Source organism: Hylobates moloch, unplaced genomic scaffold (assembly GCF_009828535.3).
Source record: "Hylobates moloch isolate HMO894 unplaced genomic scaffold, HMol_V3 SCAFFOLD_16, whole genome shotgun sequence".
Classification (NCBI taxonomy): Eukaryota; Metazoa; Chordata; class Mammalia; order Primates; family Hylobatidae; genus Hylobates; species Hylobates moloch.
Genome location: NW_026652291.1, coordinates 35,482,417 through 35,504,335, shown reverse-complemented (window position 1 = coordinate 35,504,335; position 21,919 = coordinate 35,482,417). Strand labels below are relative to the sequence as shown.

The window sequence follows — 21,919 nt, the reverse complement described above, 5'->3', positions numbered from 1 at the left end:
CAGCCAAATGAGGCCAGGCAAGTCACAATCTCATGGAGTATTCATTTATCTACCTGTAAAGTAGGGAATGTCTGACCTATTTCAGAAGATTGTTCTGAGGATAAAATGAGATGAGGCATTTGTCCTGTCCTCTTCAAATGCCATATTGTGATACTTTTCACTTAATTATTTTAAGGGCTTTAAAGACTCCATCTCCTTTAATCTTGACAACATCTCATGGCAGGGGGATACTATTTTTATCCCCATTTTACAGAGAGAAAAACGGGACCCTGGATGAGTCAAGTGACTTGTTCAAGCTTATACCACTAGGTGGCAGACCCAGGATTTGAACCCTGCTGTCCAGCTCCAGAGTCTGACCAAAGCACTCATTCCCAGTGGAGGAAAAGATAGACCATTCTTTTAGAAGTGCTCTTCATTTTTGTTTGGAGAACCACAAGTACTTTGTTATTGTTCCAGCATCCAGTCTGAGCTTTCTTGTCTGAGGGCACTGGGGAGAGGGGAAGTCGTTTAAGCAGGGAATGGTGAGTTCCGGTTTGCTGCTTAAAAGGATCACTGGCTTCTAAATAGCAAATAGACACACTGGCTGCCGTGTGGAGGCTGGATGGGGCCATTGTGGAGAGAGGGCAAAACTGAATTCAGGAGTCAGGTGGGAGGCTGGTTCATGGAATCCAGGAGAGAAGCCCTGAGGGAGCAGAGCTAATCTTAGGACCTCTCAGACCAGATAGGGAGGAGGAGTGTGGCACTGATGCTTACAATCAAATTATAGAAAAGAATCCCTCCCTGCGAAGTAGCCCATACTGATGGAAGTAAGCACTAAAGGTTGTTCTCCACATAAGGAGATCGCTCTGGGTTTCATTTTGCCCCCCTCATCCCTGTGATTTCCTGGAGATGTCAGTCTCATTGAAGGCAGCAGAGCACCTTGCTCTGTTGAGGAGCCAGTGTGATGCAGCTGTGACCATTCCCAAGATGGCCCTCCGGGGATGGCCCTGGGCAGAGCCCCCAACATCTGACTGAAGCTCCATTGAGCTGTCCTTTCCAAGTGGGTCGGGCACTCGGGAGAGATCTCCTCTCCTTTTTCTACCCCATCTCTGGGATCTCTGCATCCTCAGACTGCCTCCTCCTCATCCATGCTTTTCCTCCTTGTCTCCCATCAGGGGACCAGGGCCTCTCTGCCCGCCTCTGCCAGAGCTGCTGGGCTATAGAGAGGCTGCCCCTTGCCCTCCAGTTCAGAGTGGGAAGGTAGGATGCCTGAGTTCCAATCCTGGATCACACGGACCGTAGGCCTGGGAGGTGTGTGTGTAGCGGGTTACCGTACCCAAGAGGCCCTCCCCAGCGGCCAATGCCCAGCACACGCTTCACCTTGTCCCTTGCGACTTCTCCCGGGGCAGCCGCTGTGAGACTCAGGATGTCACCTCCCAGGGAGGTCTTTGAAAGAAGTGGATGCTCCCATTCCCCACTCCAACGCCACAGCCCACCCTGTGCGGGTCATCCGGCGACTTCCCAGTTGCTCTTCCCAGATGGAGCAGAGAGGCAGGTCTCTCGGCGCCTTTGTGTCACAGCATTCTCATCTGATAAATGGGGCTAGGAGTATTTTCCCTGCCTACTTCACCGGGCTGTTGGGACAATCACGAGCTTGAGCTAAGAAATATACATGCTTAAGGCATTATTATTAGCCAGGTGAGCCTTCTGGTGGGTGTCGGCTGCTGGGCTCTCTCAGGCTTCCTCCGGCAGGAGTGCCACGAGAAAGTTACTCTTTATTCCAGTCTCTCCCGGGGCGCACTCCCGCGGAGCTCCTCGGCGGGGGGTTGACCACGAGCGGCTCCTCTTGCCCCTCTCCCATTGGCTTTCACCTGCCAGAGGGTCGGCTTCAACAGGCCTCTTGGCCCGTCAATCAGGCCCGCCGTGCTCCGCCCCGCCCCTCCCGGGGGTTTATAACGGGAATTCCCATGGCCCGGGCTCAGGCGTCCAACCTGCTGCCGCCTGGGCCCCGCCGAGCGGAGCTAGCGCCGCGCGCAGAGCACACGCTCCCGCTCCAGCTCCCCTCCTGCGCGGTTCATGACTGTGTCCCCTGACCGCAGCCTCTGCGAGCCCCCGCCGCAGGACCGCGGCCCGCTCCCCGCCGCCGCGAGGGCCCCGAGCGAAGGAAGGAAGGAAGGCGCGCTGTGCGCCCCGCGGAGCCCGCGAACCCCGCTCGCTGCCGGCTGCCCAGCCTGGCTGGCACCATGCTGCCCGCGCGCTGCGCCCGCCTGCTCACGCCCCATTTGCTGCTAGTGTTGGTGCAGCTGTCCCCGGCTCGCGGCCACCGCACCACAGGCCCCAGGGTAAGTGTGCCCCCAGCTTTGCGCCCACCTGCGGAGGGAGGCGAGGTCGCTTCGCCCCTCATCCCTGGGGGCAGGAAGAGGGGGAAGAGAGATGTCAGAGACCTGTTGTCCTCTGTCTACTACCAGGTCCCCTGCGGGCTTGGTGAAGTTGCTGAAATATTTTTTTTTCTCCTATTGGAGCCACCACCACTCCCTTTCTTGCCCCACCATCCCTCTCCTGCCCCCGAACTGTCACTGGTGGGTTTTCTTTCCCAATCTCTTCTCCCCTGCATTTTGCTCAAGACCCTCAGAGGTGCCTCCTGCGTCGGAGAGAAGTTTGCTCTCCACTCATGTAGGGCTTCCCTGTGGTCTCACGCTTCGCCCGGTCCAGCGCGCTGGCGTTGTTGGCAGGCGGCGGGGGTTCGGACGCGGGCGGGTGCAGCTCTGCCTGGAGAGTTTTAGGTTACCCGCGAGCCACACAAGGACCTTGTGTTGTTGTTTTAAAAAGCGATCATTGCTCGTAAAACCCACAGCAGATAATTTTAATGTCCCCTCCTGCCGGGCAGGCACTAGAAGAGGGTCAGAGGTGGGGTACTGTAGAGAGGTGGGAGGGGAGAGTTGCGCAATGTTCAGGGGTCTCTTCCCCTGGGTTCAGTGCTGGGAGGTTCAATTACTTGTTGAACCTTGGTCTGATTGGAGTTTCTGAACGACATGAAACCTGCCAATTCTGTGCACAGGACAGACTGTCCAGGGCATTGTAAAATCTCCTGGAACCGACAGTATTGTGTTCATTTCTGGTCTAGATTATCCCCGCAACGCCCCCCACCAATTGGTCTAATAAAGAATTTCACTGCCTTAAAACATGTACTATTAAACCACCTAGTGGTTCTTTTGACCAAACTTAATCCAGGCAATCTCTGGCCAAGCATCAGTTTATGTCAGGGCAATTGCCTCTTAACTGGCAGCCTGAGAGTCCATGTGAAAGTAGTTAGGATCTTTGCGAAAACGAGGTTGGCTCAACCCACTCGTGCTTTCTTTCTTGAACATCCTTGGGCCTAGCCCTTTACCACCTGTTCAGATTGCAGGTTGTTTATTCATAGCTTTTGCTATATGAGAATCGTCTTTATAGCTGTCGTGTGGAAGAAAAGTCTTGCAATGCTTGACAAGTCTTAATGATTGCCCAGATGCTGGGTTGATTACATCCAAGCCCAGCTATCACTGTGAGATCAGATTTGCAGCCACTTAGGAAAGAAAAGTGTTTGTCCCCGTGTTGGGCCAGCCCTTGCTTTTATGACCAGATGTGCAACAGCAGCAGTTAAAGTGTGGCAGATTAGATCCAGGGAGTGTCATAAATCCTCGACAACAGGCATTCCCAAAGCTGGGGCAAGTAAGGGCTCCGGGAATGACTTTTATGGATGCAGATGAGGATGCCTTTTAAATGAAGCTGCTTGGTTTGATATTAGGACTCAGAGCTCTTAAACTCTGAGGTCAGGCGAGCCATGCGTTCCCTCCAATAATTAGGAACAGTCAAGACAGAGATGCAGACCAGAGCACCCCGACTGAAATCTGGATGGCCGCCCATGGGAGGGTCGAAAGGAGAGAGGCCCTGAGACAAATGGTGGGGGACTCGTTTGTTTGCTGCTGGGCTTGTCTAGAGTCTCAAGCCATATGGCTCTCTTTCCTGGCCTCCTGGAATCAGAGGAAGCAACCTTTAGGGGAAAGCTAGGGACTTGAGGGGAAATCAGGCAAGGTGGTTAGGTTCCTTCCAGCTCCTCTAGTTTATTAATTTGATAGAAGTGATGGAACGTAAGCAGGAATTGTAAATAGGCTGGTGTATGTCCAAGCTGCTTCACACTCTCTCTCCTTCTTTCTTTTTTTTCCTATTTCTCTCTCTCACTCAAATACACACGCTTACAAACACACACACACACATGCGCACACACATCTTGGTGTGTTTAGAAAGTACCAAGGAGAAGGTGCTGTCTCGAGCATGTGGTTACCTGATTGTGTTTATAGATAATAATAAGAGCTACCACTTATGAACATCTTGGCTGGGCACTTTACATGATCTCTTATTCGAACGAGAACAAGAAGGTGGGTCTTTTAAAAGCCATTTTACAGATGACAAAGTGAGACTCAGGGTGGCCAATCGACTTGCCTGAGCTTCCGGTTTATATGGATTGGAAGGTTGTGTGCGCTCCCCACCGCCACCAGCTGTAGTGAGTGTTCATCCAAGTGATGCTGTTTCTGTTAAAGAAAGAGATGGCTCGATGAGAAATACAGAACCGGATACATCAGGGGAGTCTGCAGAGAAATTATTAATATTTTTTTGGTGTCTGTATCACTTAAGGTAAATGACTGAATTTCAACCTATCCTCAAAGACTCCAGTTCTTTCCTATGGCTTACTGGGGGCCTCAAAAGTGTAGCTCTGGTTGTTGAGAGCGGCATCATCCGAGGAGCAGAAACATCTGGCTTGTTGCATTATTCCCTGTGGGTGCTCCTAAGTCTCTTCTGTTAATCTTTTGAGTGACAGAGGCTTAAGGATTGGCATCTTTTCCAGCTGGCTTTCTAGGAAACCAAGAGCATGCCCTTTCAGTTTAACTTTATCTGGCTCACTAATTGAGCTCCCCCGAGGCCTAGACCCCAGTCCTTGCCCCCTTATTTGCTTCCTGCCTTCCTTCATAAAATTCTTGACATTTGTTTGACTCTGGAAACCAGCGGCTATCAAGTATCAGATTGGAGGCTATTATGTAGGAAGCACCTGATTTTGGGATCTCTCAAGTCTGAGTGGCCAATTGGCTGGCTGGGACGTTGGTCAGGATTCTTTTAATTACTGAGGAGGCAGCCGTTTCTTTAATCCTGCACAATTTACTGAAAAGGTTTCAGGGGAGGATGGGATGGGGGAGGGGCTCTCCCTGGCTGATGGCGTGTGGCTGATGGTCAAGCCAACTGCCTGTCTTTGTTAAATTCTGTGTCTCCCTTGAAGATGGAAAGCTGGGTGAAGGCAGGAACTGTTTCTGTCTTGTCCAGGGATTTATCTCTGGAGCTCAGCAAGGGGCCAGACACCTGTCAAGATTTACTTTGTTGGTGTTGGTGGAATGAACAAATAAATGCAGATAATGTGTGTTTGAGAGTGATTACAGGTTCCACTTTGACTGGAGGCAGGAACTAGATTTAAGAAATGTGAGAAATAGGAGATGATGCGAAGATCAAGAGGTCTGTGTCAGAAATGGATTTTTATTTTTTAAATTTGACAGATAGCATTGTATGTATTTATTGTGTACAACATGTTTTGAAGTATATATACATTGTGAAATAGTTAAATCTAGCTAATTAATGATGGCATTACCTCACATAATTATCATTTTTGTGGTGAGAGCACTTAACATCCACTCTTCGCATTTTTCAAGGATACAATAACTTGTCATTAACTATAGTCACTTTGCTATACAATATATCTCTTGAATTTATTCCTCCTCTCTAACTATAATTATATACCCTTTGACCAACCTCTCTCCTTCCCCCCTCCCCTCTTCTTTCCTCAGCCTCTGGTAACCACTGTTCTACTTTCTACTTCTATGAGACCAATATTTTAGATTCCACATATGAGTGAGATTATGCGGTACCTGTCCTTCTGTGGCTGGCTTACTTTTCTTAACGTCCTCCAGGTTCATCCACATTGTTGCAAATGATAGGACTTCATTCTTTTCTATGGCTGAATAGTATTCCTTGTGTATGTATACCGTATTTTCTCTATCCATTCATCCACTGATAGACAATTAGGTTGATTTCATAACTTGGCTATTGTGAGCAATGCTGCAATAAACATGGGAGAACAGGTATTTCTTCAACATACTGATTTCATTTCCTTTGGATAAATGTCCAGCAGTGAGATTCCTGGATCATATGCTAGTTCTGTTTTAAATTTTTTGAGGAATGTTTTTACTGTTTCTCATAATGGCTGTACTAATTTACATCCCCACCAACAGCGTTTAAGAACCCCCTGTTCTCCATATCCTTACCAGCACTTGTTTTTTGTCTTTTTGATAATAGCCATTCTAACTGGAGTGAGGTGGTATCTCATTGTGGTTTGAATGCATTTCCCTGATGATTAGTGATGTTGAGCATTTTTAAATATACCTGTTGCCCATTTCTGTGTCTTCTTTTGAGAAATACTATTCAGATCTTTTGCCCATTTTTTCATTGCATTGTTTTTTGTTTTTTTGGCTATTGAGTGATTTGAGTTCTCTGTGTACTTTGCATATTAACTTCTTATCAGATATACAGTTTGTGAATATGTTCTCCCATTCTCTAGGTTATCTCTTTACTTGGTTAATTGTTTTCCTTGCTGTGCAGAAGCTTTTTAGTTTGGTATAATTTTGTTTGTCTATTTTTGCTTTTGTTGCTTATGCTTTCGAGGTCCCCAAACCAAAGTCATGGAGCTTTCCCCCTATGTTTTCTTTTAATAGTATCATAGTTTTGGATCTTACATTTAAGTCTTTAATTCATTTGAGTCAATTTTTGTATATGGTGAGAGATGAGGGTCTAATTTCATTCTTCTGCATGTGGATATCTAGTTTTCCTAACACCATTTATTGAAGATTTTCCTTTCCCCATTGTGTGTTCTTGGTACCTTTGTTGAAATCAGCTGGCTGTAAATGTGCGGATTTATTTTTGGGCTCTGTCTTCTGTTCCATTGGTCTATGTGTCTGTTTTTATGCCAGTACCATGCTGTCTTGGTTCTATAGCTTTGTAGTTTATTTTGAAGTCATATAGTGTGATGCCTCCAGCTTTGTTCTTGTTACTTTTTACTTTGCTTTGGCTATTCAGGGTCTTTTGTGGTTCTACAAAAATTTTAGGGTTGTTTTTTCTATTTCTATGAAGAACATCTTAGTATTTTTATAGGGATTGCACTGAATCTGTAGATTGCTTTGGGAAGTATAGACATTTTCACAACATTTGCTCTTCCAGTTCATGAACATGATGTCTCTTTCCATTCATTTGTGTATTCTTCAACCTGAAACTTATTTCTTAAATGTTTTAGGTATTTGTTATTTCTTCTCTTGCCTCTTGATCACTTGATTCATCCTTCAAAACCCCATTCCAACATTACTCTCTAGGAACTTTTCTACAGAGCATTCTTTTTGCTTAGGAACGATTACTCTCTCCTTTGAACAACTTCTATATCTGGTCCACTTGTATTCTAACTTGTATTAATCCTCCTGCAGTGAGCATCTTAATATCAGGCCAACATCTTCCTCTTCTTAGCACGAAGCTACTCTTTAGCACTCCATGCATGATCTGTTTTGTTAAATGAACAAATCTGCAAGCCCCTTGAGGGCAGAATAGAGACCTCATTCATCAGGTTGCTTGTCACATTGTAAAGCATTCTGTAAATATATATTGAAATGAAGTGGACTGAATAATGATGTCCAACCTGGACTCCTGCTGTTTTTTAACTCTGAAATTGGTTACTTACCAACTGGCTTTTCCATTTTTGGGTTTTTGTTCTTTGTTTAAAAATAAGCGTGTTTGGTAGTTACAGGAAGGTTGGGGGAAGAGAGACTGAACAGGCAAATTTGAATAGGGAAACTGGCTTTATAGCTCCTCCCCAGTCCTTTTTTGTATCTTGCATTTGCCAAGAGTGAAACAGCTTCTAAACTGTTTCCTTCCATTTGACTAGCCCACCCCAGCATCTGGTCCAGGGTGGGTCCTTGTGTCTGCTTAGATGCTTTTCCTATTATCTGTGCCCCTGACAAGAATCCTTTTCCATATGGGGGGATTTAGCTGAAGTGCTACTCAAGTGTTAGGCCGAGGACCAGACTTAAACATTTTGGTAGAGCTGACATGTGAAATTTATAGAAACAAAATTGAGGAGGACAGGAAGAGGAAAAATCATCTTAGAATCTCTAGGAAATGCAATCAAAATAGAAAAGAATTGATATGATCTAATTATCTTCTGAAGTTGAGTATTCACATTTCTTATGGCCCAGCAATTCCACTCTATGTGCCCAGGAGAAACTCATGTCCTGTGCAACTATGTTTATAATATCACATGCCTGGAAAGAGCCCAGATGCTCATCAGTGGGAGGGCAGATGAGTAAACTGTGATGAATTCACAGTGTAAAATTATACTCAGCCAAAACAAGGGAACAACAGTGACATGCAAAAATATGGATAAATCCTGGCAATATGATATTAAGTGAAAGAAAATTACCAAAAGATACAGCATGACGTTTAAAAAATAAACTCATAAATAACTAAACTTTAAAAAACTTTTTAGGAATACATACAGCTATAACAAAATGCTATGAAAAGCAAAGTAAAGTAATGATGGATACAGATTCAGGGTGAAGTTAGGGTGAGGCAGGGGGATAGAATGGGTAAAACCATATGGTTGGTGTGGGTTGGTGTTGATACTCTGCCATTTTGGGGGAGAGGGAGGATGGGCCTAAAAGCATTTGTTCATTATTCAAGATCTAATAGCTGATAAAAAAGTGAGCCCTGCATAAACCAGTGTTGAGTGTATCATGAGCCAAAGGTTAAAATTAATTCAATTCTTTGCATGCGAGGTCAAACAAAAGTTCCCAGAGTAAGGGACTCCTTTCTTGCCACCTTCTGCTTCCTCCCCTCTCTTTCAAGATGTGCATGTGGCTCTATCTAAAATAACCCCACTGGGGAGTGATTTTGGCTTCTAGACCCAGAGCAGACCCGGGCCCTGGCATAAACGTCTGCATCAGGTGGCCTAAGGGCTCATTTGTAAAGCTAAGCTGGCAGTGGGCAGTCTTCCCTTTTCCTTGCTCGGGGTGATTCACCCTGCAGAGTGGGAAGTGTTCATGAGCTGATGCTTGGGTCAGAAACTTTATTTGCCAGTGAGGCCTGTGGGTGGAGGTAGTGTCTGTGCTAGGGGAAGGCCTGTTTCTAGTTTGATGCCTGTTTTCCTTCCAACCTCCCCTCACCGCCTTTTGCAGGAGCTGGGGGTGGGATGCATGATCCTGCTTAGCAGGTACAGGGCACCCTTTCTCTCTGGGCCACATAGAGATTTACAGTTTAGGCAGCCAAGTTCTGGTATTGCTGCTAGTGGTGGAGGATGTCAGTGTGGAGGGCCCCCTCCTTCCATGTTTGGGGAGGACAAAGGTTGAGTTGCGGGTGAGAAATCAATCGGAGCTGCTTGTGAGGCTGCCAAACAGGGTTAGATTTGTACAGTACGTGCTCTGTGTGGGTCATGAGTCACCGAGAGGTTCAGAGATTGGATTGCCACGCACCCTTCCAACTGTCCCCATGAAGACCCCAAAGCAACACAGGTGACTATAGGGTTTTCTTTTGCATCCAACATCATTCGGAATTCAGTTGCTAGATCACAAAATAATCTTACCTTTGGCCACATCTAAGCTTGTTAGGTATGGAGCTCTGCATACTTCCTGGACGTCACCTTGGTTGATTTCAGCATCCTTTTTTTGAGTCAGAATGGGGCAGCCTCTCTAAGACAGGGAAGGTAGCTCTCATCTCAGTAGAGCCTTTCCCACCACCAGGGAGCACTGGGACTGAGCAAAGTTCCATGAGGTCAGGTGTAATGTGTTTTGAAACCTGACAAATTATCTAGAGATTTGAACAACTGTGCCTTGCCTCCTTAAAAACTATTTTACACTACAGTGTTGATTGGATTCTATAAGATAAGGGCTGAAAGCTTTTTTTTTCTTTTAAAGTATTGACAGTGGAGAAAAATTGGACCTACTTCCCAGAGTGGTTCATTTTTAGAACTAGATATGCATTCTAAGGCAGTGTTGGGAGTTTTAAATAATTTTTATGGATGTTCATTATGTATTTATTCTTGAAACTTCTGCCAAGCCCCTGGGGAGAGGACACATTGTAGATAACAAATAAAAGAGTGAGATAGGGAGTGTTACAAAAGGACATGTATTACTCCTTCACTTCCTCCTTCCAAAGTGCCAGTGACCTGCTTAAAAACAATGATGCCTGTGACTTCCCTTCATCCACAGAACTTTCCACAAGGATGGACATGTTTTATAACTGCACTATCCAATATTAGCCACATGTGGCTATTGAACATTTGAAATGTGGTTAGTACACTGAGGATCTGAATTTTAAATTAAATTAAATTAATGTAAATATGAATGTTCATAGCCACATGTGGTTGGTGGCTATCATATTGGGCAGTGCTGGGCTCTGACCAGTGTGTCCAACCTTACCTTCTGCTGGATACCCCCATGTGCCCTAGACCTCAGCGGGGCTGAACCACTGTACTTCTTGATCTCTCCTTCCTTTCCCATTTCTGTCAGAATCCTGCCCATCATTCAAAAGGTTCAGATGTTACCTCCACGCAGTCCTTCTAGATTGGTCCCAGGAAGAATTCTCTCAGTTTCCTTTAAGCAAAGAATCATTTGCTTACCCCTATGATGGCATGTGTCACCATCTTCCCTGTATCCCAGCCAACCAGGAGCAGCCTCAGCATAGGCTAAGAGGCAGACAGACTTAAGTGTGAGTCTCGCTCTGCTGTTGGGCACCTGGGCTAGTAATCCGGCCTCTTCAGTCCTCTGTTCCCTGATTTGTCCAATGGAGGTCACAGCACCTCTTTTCCAGGGTGGTGGGGAAAATGGATGATGTGCCTTGTATTAGCTTCCTATTGCTGCCATGACAAATGAACACAAACTTAGTGACTTAAACAACACAAATTTCTAGAGATCAGAAGTCTGACATGGCTCTAATGGGCTAAAAAAAATCAGCAGGACTGAGTTCCTTTCTGGAGCTCTAGGAGAGAATCTGTTTTCTTGCCTTTTCCAGCCTCTAGAATCTGCCTGCATTCCTCAGCTTGTGGCCCCTTCCACCTTTAAAGCTAGCAATCGTTGGCCAAATCTTTCCTTATGGTGCCAGGGTCTCTCTGGTTCTGAATTTTCTGTGTCCCTGTTGCAATTTAAGGACTCTTGTGATTACACTGGGCCCACTCAGATAATTCAGACTAATCTCCTTATTTTAAGTTTAGCTGATTAGAACAAACCTCCTTGCCCTGTAACATAGCATTATTAGGATTAGCACATGGACATCTTTGTGGGGAGTGTGATTCTGCCTACCACATTCATTAAGGGCCTGGTACAGTGCCTGGCTCATAGAAAGTGCTTTACAATTGAGGCCATCATTATGACCAGCATCTGTTAGTTTCTTTCCTTTAGGGTAGGAGCCTCTTAATGATGAAGTTGCTTAATTTTCTTCATAGACTCCATCCTGCCCGAAAGCAGGTGCTCAATAAATGTTTATTGAATAATAGAATTTTCAATAAAGGTAGATGATGTCTTTTCTTATGAAGATATATTGGATAGTAAAAAGAAGTAATACACAAAAAGGAATAGATGATCCCTTTTAGGCAAAAAAGAAAGTTGGTTTATGTGTTAAAAAATTAGGTAGATTATATGTCATGCTGTTGGTGGTGGTGATCATGGGGATGTTCAATTTCCAAGCGATGCGTTTTGGTAACTATTAACACAATTTTGTTTACAATGAGCATCTTTTAATCTTAGAGCAAAATAATAAAGATTCAAACATGCATGATGGAAAAATGCCCCCTAAACCTGCCTCAGTCCAGCCTGATTCTTGAGTCACCCTGGGATTCAGTCTACATCTGACACAATTGGCCTGTATTCATGTTGGGCTAACTTTTAGGGCTAGTAACCATTAGTGCCAGGGCTGCTCATTTTCAGCATGCTTTGAGCTCAGACTGCTTTAAAGGAGAGTTTTCAATTAACCTCAGCAGGACATAACTGTAAAAAATATATTTATTGCTGCTGGTGGGAATATAAATTAGTATAACTTTGTAGAATTACAGTTGAGGTTGTACACACTGTTTGACCTTGTAATTCTGCTCTGGTACATACCCTGGAGAAACTCTAATGTATATGGAGAGATAAGTTCAAGACTGTTCATAGCAGCATTTTCTGGTGGTAGTAAAACATTGGAAATTAGCTAAATGACCACCAACAGAAGAACAGAAAAATAAAATATATACAAATAATGGACTATTACATAGTACTGAAAACAACTAATCTAAAGCTATACTCATTATTGCAGATTAATTTCACCAATGTTGCATGAAAAAGGCAAATTGCAGAATAATACATAATGCTATTATTTACATAAAGGTTGAGTGCATGCAAAAGCTATATTGTTTAGATGTAAACAATGTAAAATAAAATTAAGAGCAGTGATGAATGCTGTGTGGAGCTCACATTAATGGTTAAGTAGGGCAAACTGGAATATGTCAGAGGGGACACATAGAAGGCTTGGATTGAATGGTAATATTGTTTGTCTTTAAATTGGGTGGTGAATACATAGATTCTTAAATTCCTTTTTGTATATATTAAGGAGTACATTATACATTTTTCATAAGATATTAAAATGCATTTACATAGAGCACAAACAGGGTTTAAGAACAAATATTAAAAGTGATGCTTCTGGAAGGGGTTCTCAGCTGCATGAAGCTGAGCATGCCTTTCCTTTCATCTGAAGGACAGGCTCAGGGGTGTTTAACCAAAGTTGCAATCCCTCTTCCGTCCCTATGCCCTGAATTGCATCTGCTGGCCTCTCCCTCTTACCTTCCTCAGGGCCAGGAGGGGCTGCTGCTCCCTTCTCCTGGCCTGTGCCTGCCAGCATTAGTGCTCCTCTCTGCCCTCCCCCGGCCTCTGCTTGCCTGTCGTCCTTGCCCTCCCTGGATGATCATGAATGAGGTTCTTCATCTTCTCCAAGTTATTCACCATCAGTTTAAGATTTCCAAAGTTGGAAAATAAAAATACAGAATGCCCAGGTAAATTGGAATTTCAGATAAACAACAAATTATGCTTTAGTGTAAGTATGACCCACATAAAAATTATTCATCGTTTATCTGAAATTGAAATTGAACTGAGTATCTTGTATCTGCCAATCCTAAATTAGTTCCTTTCTTTTGTAAATTACCTGCCCAGGGTTTCTGCTAGTTTAAAAAATAGGGATGGTAGGTTTTTAAAAAAATACTGAAGATGTTAATCTGTTTTTCTGTCAAGTCTGGCAAATGCCTGTCTCAATATGTTATATGAAAGGACGAGGGTTTCAATCCACTGAACTTTTGCATGTTTATGTGGCTAATCTATTGTTATGGTTTCTGTCTTTGGTGTCAGGCTGAGAGAGGCATTCTACTAAGATTATAGAAATTAGGGTGAATAAATTTCTAGAGACTTGGGTTGCACAAGCAGCAACAAATGCATGACACACAGGTCACCAATTAATGTTTGCTGTAAGTTTCTCTAGTATGTTCTGAATGGAACTTCTTAATGTGATCCTTTGGAGAGCATACTTGTTCCATGCTTCAGAAATTCCAGTAACATTTGGAAAGAAGATATGCCAACTGGAAGATTCTGTGAAGGTAATTGGGGAAATTTATGTAAAACGTGTTGGTAAGCAAGCTGTATCGGAAATGACACTAGAACTTTGGCAAAGGACTTAGACTCTCCTTCATCTTTGGGTCCTATCTAGTCATTAAATTTTTTTTGTTGTTGTTATGAAAACTTCCAAATATACACAAAAGGAGAGAATAGTACAATAGTACATTTGACCATGAACCACTCATGGCCAATCTTGTTTCTTCTACCAGTCTCCCTATTCCCCTGCTCAGATTATTTTGAAGCAAACATCTCCCTATTCCCCTGCTCAGATTATTTTGAAGCAAATCTGATATTGTGTCTTATCATCTGTACATTTTCATATATATCTGTAAAAGTTTAGGATTCACTAAAAAACCTAACCATGATACCATAGCACAACCAAAAAATATTAGCAATAATTCTGTAATATAATACAATCAAATAATCAACATTCAGATTTCCTTGATGATCCCCTAAATATGCTATTCCATTTCTTTGAATCAAGGTCCAAATAAGGTCCACATATTGCAATTGGTTGATTTGTCTCCTAAGTCTCTTTTACTCTATGAGTTTCTCCTCTACCTGTTTTTCACTTTATAATTTATTTGTTGAGTAAACAGGTCTTCTGGGGTTTCCACACTAGATTTTGCTGCCTGCATTTCTGTTGCATTTTGTAACATGTCCCTCTATCCTTTATATTTCTCATAAAATGATAGTTAAATCAATAGGTTTGATCAGATATAGGTTTGATATATATATATTTTAAAGTATATTTCATGGGAGTTGGTGTCTGTTTCTTTCAGGAGACATACAACATCTGTGATGTTGGCACCCACTGATGATCATTGCTGGACCTGCTAATTCACTGATTTTTAAACAAGTAGCAGGCTGTACTGAAAAGAGATTCTAAGTTTTGGGAGGCATTGCCATTATTTACCTTGTCTCTGGTGTTGCCATAGAGGGATAGAGAAGGGGGTTTGGTGCTAAAGTTCCCTTCTCAAGGCTCTCTCAGTGGGGAGGCTGCATGCGATTGCAAAGCTCTGAGGGGGAAGCTATGCCCTGAGTTCTTGGTTGGTGGCCTTGGGAGGGGAACCACCTTGGTTTCTGGTTGAAGTGGTAAGAGCATAAGGGAGCTGGTTTTACTTTTTAGTGCTAATTGGGAGGTTTTTTGGATGTAACTATAGATTTGCTTTTTGTATGATCTTTGGTATATTTATATCAGTTGGGTATTTATATTACAAGAAACAGATAATGCATTTTGAACTGGCTTATACAGTGAAGGCGATTCATTGGCTCAAGTAGCAGAAGGTACAGAGGTAAGACAGGTGCCATGGGCTGAATTCTATCTCCTCCAAATTCATATGAACTCTTAACCCCCAGTACCCCAGAATGTGATTGTATTTGGAGATAGGGCCTTGATGAAACAATTAAGTTAAAATGAGTCTGTTAGGGTGGGCCCTTAATCCATTCTGACTGGTGTCCATATAAGAAGAGGAGATTAGAATACAAAGAGAAAAACTAGGGACATGATTGCCATGTGATGAGGCAGCAAGAGGGTGGCCATCTTCAAGCTAAGGAGAGAGGCCTCAGAGGAGACCAACCCTGCCAGCATCTTGATCTTGAACTTCCAGCCTCCAGAACTGTGAGAAAATAAATTTCTGTGGTTTAAGCTACTCAGTCTGTGGTATTTTATTATGGCAGCCCTCGCAAACTAATACAGTGACTTTCGGAAGTGGTTTGATTCAGTGGCTCAGTAGCATCATCAAATATACAGTGCCTTTATGTAGCTCCCCTCTGCCTTGTATGGTGCATGTTTTATCTCAAGTCCAGCTTTTGTCATGGGGGCAAATGGCTGTAGTGGTTCCATCCTTCCTATCTAAACATCATCCTTTCTAGAAGAGGGAAAAGAGAATTGGCTTTCAGTAGCTGTCTCAGAAGGTGGAGAGTCTTCATTCCTAGATGGTCTCAGGAAACTTACCATTCTTTTAACAATCTCTTTGGCCAGGAGAATGCCATGCTTGGCTTGGGCCCAGGTTTCTTAGATCAATCACTATGGCAGGGGTGGGAGATAGGATTACCCATTTCTGGGACAAGCGGTCAGGTTAATCCTGTTAGTTTCTCCTGACCACATGGCTACTGGACAAGGTAAGAGAGTGGAAGGGACGCTGGAGCAACAACCACAGGGTTCGTGTTGGGATCTGTGACATTTGGAGACAAGTGGAATGGTGGGGTGGGCTGTGTGGTGAGAAAGGTGGTGGACATGGATGGTCACAGCCCAGAGAGGGGGCTTCCCTCTTACTGGGTGATCAGTTGCTTCATCTATTAAGGGGATTAAATAATTTTCCAGGGTCCTCCCAGTGCAGATGTTCCAAGAGTTGGAGCTGACAGGAAAAAGGGAACATAGAAAGAGTTTGGAAAATTTCAGAATAGAATAGATAGGCCATGTGAAGATGATTCCAGAAAGCCCAAAATGAGGATAATAGGCTCACAGTTGAAAGATTCCCACAGATACCTTCATTTTACAGATGTTTAAGGACTATCCCCAGTGCACTTGGCCAGCCAGTGGCAGAGCCAGAGCCAGATTCTAGATATGTCCCTTTATTGCTCCGTGCATGACTTTTCCGTTCAAAGATGCCCTGGAACATTTGGAAAAGTGGCACAATTCCAGCTGTGAGGAGGAAATAGCTTGAATTTTTGTAGAGGATTTTGTTTCTAAGTTGGCTTTGGCCAATTCACCAATTTCCAGCAGTTGGGAAAGGTGACCAAAACCTCAGGACGTGTGGAATCTTCCCCGTCCTTGCCACCTGACTATGCATGCATTTCATAGCATTCTCATTTCCTGAAAAGGGGTGAGTTTCTGGTTTCCACCAGTGTTGAAGGTTTCAGTTAGGAAATGTGAAGTAGAGCTGATAGAACAAGTAGCCAGCGATTCTGTTTGAAGAAGTAAAGGTAGATCTTGATGTAGGACTCTTGATGCTGGTTAAGAGCAATGAGATCAATGTAAACATCCACCCAACTGAATGGCAAATGATCTGGAGCAGTGAGAGCATGTTTGATCTGATGGTCGGCATGGTAGTTTCCTGGGTGGGTTTTAAAATCAATATCTGTCTTGAGAGTAGAAGTATAAACCCTTTGTTTTTGTTGAGGAGGGTCTGAAAGTGGCCAGGGCCCTCCTTCTTTGGATACTTTCTCCCGCCAGTGACTTCAGAAAGCCTTAGGGAAGATTGACAGCCTGAATGAACAGAGGTCAGGATGCATCAGTCTTCTCCCTGGCTTTGAGGACCATTTAACTTTTCCTGGTGGTATGGCATTATACATTCTTTCCCCCATCAAGGTAAAGCCTTGGGAAAAGACTGGGCTCACAGCCTTGGTCCCAATATTGCTGATTGCCAGTTTGTGCCCTTTTATTTTCCTTCCTTCCTTTTCTTTTTTTTTTTTTTTTTTGGAGACAGGGTCTTGTTCTGTCACCTAGGCTAGAGTGCAGTGATGCAGTTGAACTCTTGGGGCTCACATGATCCTAATGCCTTAGCCTCCTGAGTAGCCTGAACTAAGGTGTGCCTCCACACCTGGCTAATTTTTAAATTTTTGAACAGACACAGTCTTGCTATATTGTCTAGGCTGGTCTTGAATGCTTGAGGTCAAGCAATCTTCCTACTTCACCCTCCCAAAGGGCTGGAATTACAGGTGTGAGCCAGTGTACTTGGCCCCCAGTGTGTACCTTTCTTTTCTTAAAGCTGCATCTACTTTGTGAATGAAATTCACCTCCCATCTCAATGCTGGAGGATAGAAGGCTGAGCCGATACCATTTGACTAGCTGCCTGCTTTCTTGCCTACCTAGAGGGCAGTGTAGCATAGTGGCTTGGGGTCAAAGAGACCTGAGATTAGGTATCTTTCTCAGAAAAGCCACTTTCTAGCTGTGCCACTTTCTAGCTGTGTGTTCTTGGGCAAATGAACTAAGCTCCATGCTTCAGCTTCCTCTTCAAGAAAAGAAAGATACTGTTTAACTCATTGGGTAATTGAGGAGCTTAAATGAAGTAATGGCAGGAAGCTCAATAAATGTTAACTATTCATAAAAATAATAGCTGTAACAAGAAAATACGAGAGATCCATGTAAGAACCCAAAATTAGATTTCTGCCTTGGAATTAAAGCTAAAAGAGTACCCTCAATACATTGAAGATTTATAATCTGTGGTTTTATTCCCTTTTGTTTAAAAATAAAGCTCATTTTTTGTGTGCAATAAATCAAATTCCTTCACTTTCCCAATCTGATATAGGTCAGGAGGATCCTCTTAAATGGAAGTCAGTGGAGGGAGGATGCTCCTTGGCATGGTCTTCCTCCATGTGCCATGTGGCTATGGCTTCTCTTCCAGGCAACTGGATGCTCTGTCTTTCTTGAAGTCTTCTTTCGTTTTCCCCTTTTCCTGGCATGGTAGGCTGTTTTCCTGACTTTAGCGTCTAAAGGAAGCTTGAGTAGTCCTGATCACCTTCTCCACATTTCTCTAAGACTGTGAGGAATCATAGGAAGTCTGTAAGACTGTGAGAAACAGTTTTGCCATTAGGAGGTAAGTGGAAGGTCCTGCTGATTGATGTGCCCTCCTCATGATTTCTGGGGTCAGGGGTCAGGCTAGTACTGTCCAATATGTTCCCGGTTGTGATCCAGGAACATTCCATGGAGCTGGAGGGGCAGTGCCTGGCTTTTCTGGCCCCCTCCTCCTCTTGTCTGGGGGTTGGAAAGCCAATAAAGGCAGAGCCTGTTGTGTAACCACACACCATCCCCCCAGGTCTCTTTCATAACTGCAGTTCAGAAACAATAACTCCTTGCTGTTAGCCTGACTTCCTGGAGGGATATTTCCAGATAAGGTGGCTTGGGCCAGCCACACCTACTTTTTTTTCTTCTAAGTACTTTTAATTTGTATATTTGGACCATTTATATTTAAAATGATAATTGATGTACTTGAATTAATATCTACTGTATTTGCTACTGTTTTCTACTTATTGCTCTTGTTCTTTGTGCCTATTTTTGTCTTCAACTGATTTTTCTGCCAGTTGTGTTTTTAATTGAGCATTTTTAATGATATCATTTTCTCTTTTCTTAGTGTAGCAATTATACTTAAAAAAAAAAAAACTTTTCAAAGTGGTTGCCCCAGAGTTTACAATAAACATTTACAGCTAATCCAAGTCCTCTTTCAAGTAACACTATACTACTTCATGGGTAGTGCAAATACCTTATAATAAAGTATTCCTAATTCCTCTCTCCTGTCCCTTGTATCATGCTGTCATTTATTTAACTTATATGTAAGCTATACTCATGGACTACATTGTTGCTATTATTATTTTGAAAAAACTATTATCTGTTAAATTAATTGAGAATATAATAAATACAAGTTTTAATTTTGCCTCCACTTATTCTTCTTCTAATGCTCTTTATGTAGATCTGAGTTTCTGAGCTATGTTTTTTTTTCTTCTCTGAATAACTTCCTTTAACACTTCTTACAAGGCAGGTCTACTGGCAACAAGTTTCCTCAGTTTTTATTTGCCTCAGAGTCTGTTTCTCTATCACTTTTAAAGGATAATTTTGCAAAATACAGAATTCTAGGTTGGTGACTTTTTCCCTCAACATTTTAAGTATCTCACCACACTCTATACTTCCTTGCATGGGTTCTGAGGATAAGTTGGATATAATTCTTATCTTTGCTCCTCTATACGTAAGGTGTATTTTCCTTTGGCTTCTTTCAAGACTTTTTCTTTATCTTTGATTTTTTTTTGCAGTTTGAATATGATATGACTAGGGTTTTTGTTTTTTGCAATTACCTGGCTTGGTGTTCTCTCTGAGCTTTCTGGATCTGTGGTCTGGTGTCTGGCATGAATTTTGGGGAAATTCTCAGTCACTATTGCTTCAAATAATTCTTCTGTTTCTTTCTTTCTTCTCCTTTTAGTATTCCCATTATACATGTTATACCTTTTGTGGTTGTCCCAAAGTTCTTGTATATTCAATTCTGTTTTGTTTTTTTTCCAGTCTTTTTTCTCTTTGCTTTTCAGTTTTGGAAGTTTCTATTGCCATATCCTCAAGCTCAGAGATTCTTTCCTCTGCCATGTCCAGTCTACTAATGAGCCCATCAAAGGAATGCTTCATTTCTGTTCTAGTGTTTTTGATCTCTTGCATTTCTTTTTGATTATTTCTCAGAATTTCCATTTCTCTGTTTATATTACCCATCTGTTCTTGTATGTTGTTTACGTTTTCCATTAGAGCCCTTAGCATATTAATCATAGTTTTAAAAAAATTCCTGATCTAATAATTCCAACATCTCAGCCATGTTTGTCTGGTACTCATGCTTGCTTTATCTCTTCAAACTGTGTTTTTTGTTTGTTTGCCTTCTAGTATGCCTTGTGATTTTTTGTTGAAAGCCAGCCATGATGTATTGGGCAAAAGGACTTGTGGTAAATAGGCCTTTAGTGATGTGGTGGTAAGATGTGGGGGGAGGAGAAGCATTCAATAGTCCTATGATTAGGTCTCAGTTTTTTGGTGAGCCTGTGCCCTTGGACTGTGAACTTCATAAGTGCTTCTCTGTTTCCCCCTACCTTAGGTGGAACATGATGGCTAGGGTGGGCTGGAGTTTATTTCCCTTCTCCCAGGTAGGTTAGGCTCTGATAAAATCCCAACAGATTAGGCTCTGGTAAAATAGTTTCTCCTGATGGCAAAGGCCTTGTTATGGGAACAGAATGCTCTGCTGTATTTCAAAATGGCTGCCTTCTACCCCTTCTGCTGGAAGGGTTGGGATCTGTGTCTCTACCCAAGTTTCATGTTCATTTGTAATCCCCAGGGTTGGAGGTGGGGCCTGGTGGGAGGTGATTGGATCATGGGGTTGGATCCTTCATGAATGATTTAGCATCATCCCTTTGGTACTATTCTCGTGACAGAGTTCTCATGAGATCTGGTTGTTTAAAAGTGTGTGGCACCTCCCCCCTCTGGCTCTCTTCCTTCTGTTCCAACTTTGTAAGACGTTCCTGCTACCCTTTTGCCTTCCGCTATGATCGTAAGTTGTCTGAGGCCTCCCCAGAAGTAGATACCACTATACTTCCTGTAGAACTGTGAGACAATTAAACATTTTTCTTCATGAATTGTCCAATCCCCAGGCATTTCCTTATAGCAATGTGAGAACGGACTAATACAAATGGCAAGGAGATTTTTCTCTGATATCCACTGTGAGAACCAGGTAGGGCTCCTGGAGGTAAAACTCACTAAAACGTGGGGGTCCCCCTAAGTCTAGGTGCCCTTGCAGTTTTTGACTCTCAGACTTGTTCCTACTGAGCCTCTGGCAGGTTGTCAGTTACAGTTTAGGCTTTCCTACCTAAACTGTTGAGGTTTAGATACTGGTTTAGGTTTTCTTACCACACTGGTTCCTGTGGAGATTTCTGCCCTGGTAAGCTGTGATTCTCTGTATCTGCCTATCTCTCCAATTTTGGGGGCAGTGGTTTGCCATGTGAAATGAGAATTGTTGATTTTCAGTTTGTTCAGTTTTTTACTTCTTGTTAGGATGGACTGGAGGCTACCAAGCTTCTTACATACTCGCCATACCCATTTCTATTCACTCCAGACACACACACAGTGTGCTCAGTGGTGGATTATGGAAACTTTTTCACAGTTCCTGCTCAGGTGGCTGTGCTTTGCTAAAGTTGTCAATGCAGAGGGAGGCCTAGGAAGAGAGGAGGAAGGCCCACCTGTGCCTCCTAGAGCCAGCCATGTGGGAAGCAGCCACCCAGCTACCTAGTCCTTATGGGATGTGGCTGAGGGTAGGGAGTGTGTGTGCCATTTATTTATTTTTTTCACGTTGAAGCTCCTAGCGAAGAGCCTGGCACAGAGCTAGTGTTTTCTGCTATTCAAATCAATATGTTCTACAAATATTTATTGAGCTACTACTATGTGCCAGCTAGTGTTCTAGGCACTGGGAAACAAAATACAACAGGGAACGAGATAGTCCCTTGTTTATGGAGCAGTACGTAATGGACAACACTTGTAACACTTATCTGGCTCTTATGTGCCAGGTACTTTTCTAAGCCCTTTGCACATACTAATCCATCTTATTCTGATGACAAAGACATTGTTATCATCCCATTTTACAGAGGAGGAAACTGAGACACACAGAGGTTCATTGACCTGAGATGCTTACTTTAGGCAGCAGGGTGTTTACTCATAGCTTAATAATGTGCTGGAA

General features: G+C 43.2%; 1 protein-coding gene across 4 annotated transcripts in view; it reads left to right on the top strand.

Moving 5' to 3' along the window:
* Positions 1–1,959: 1,959 nt before the first annotated feature.
* SMOC1 (SPARC related modular calcium binding 1) overlaps positions 1,960–21,919 on the top strand; it is a 154,335-nt gene continuing 134,375 nt past the window's right edge. For 2 of the 4 annotated variants that reach the window (XM_032179741.2, XM_032179740.2), the window contains exon 1: positions 1,960–2,321. In XM_032179741.2, coding sequence (XP_032035632.1) covers positions 2,223–2,321 — 99 coding nt within the window. In that variant the 5' untranslated portion in view covers positions 1,960–2,222. The remainder of the gene's footprint in view (positions 2,322–21,919) is intronic. The other 2 variants (XM_032179739.2, XM_032179737.2) reach the window with 1 other exon arrangement.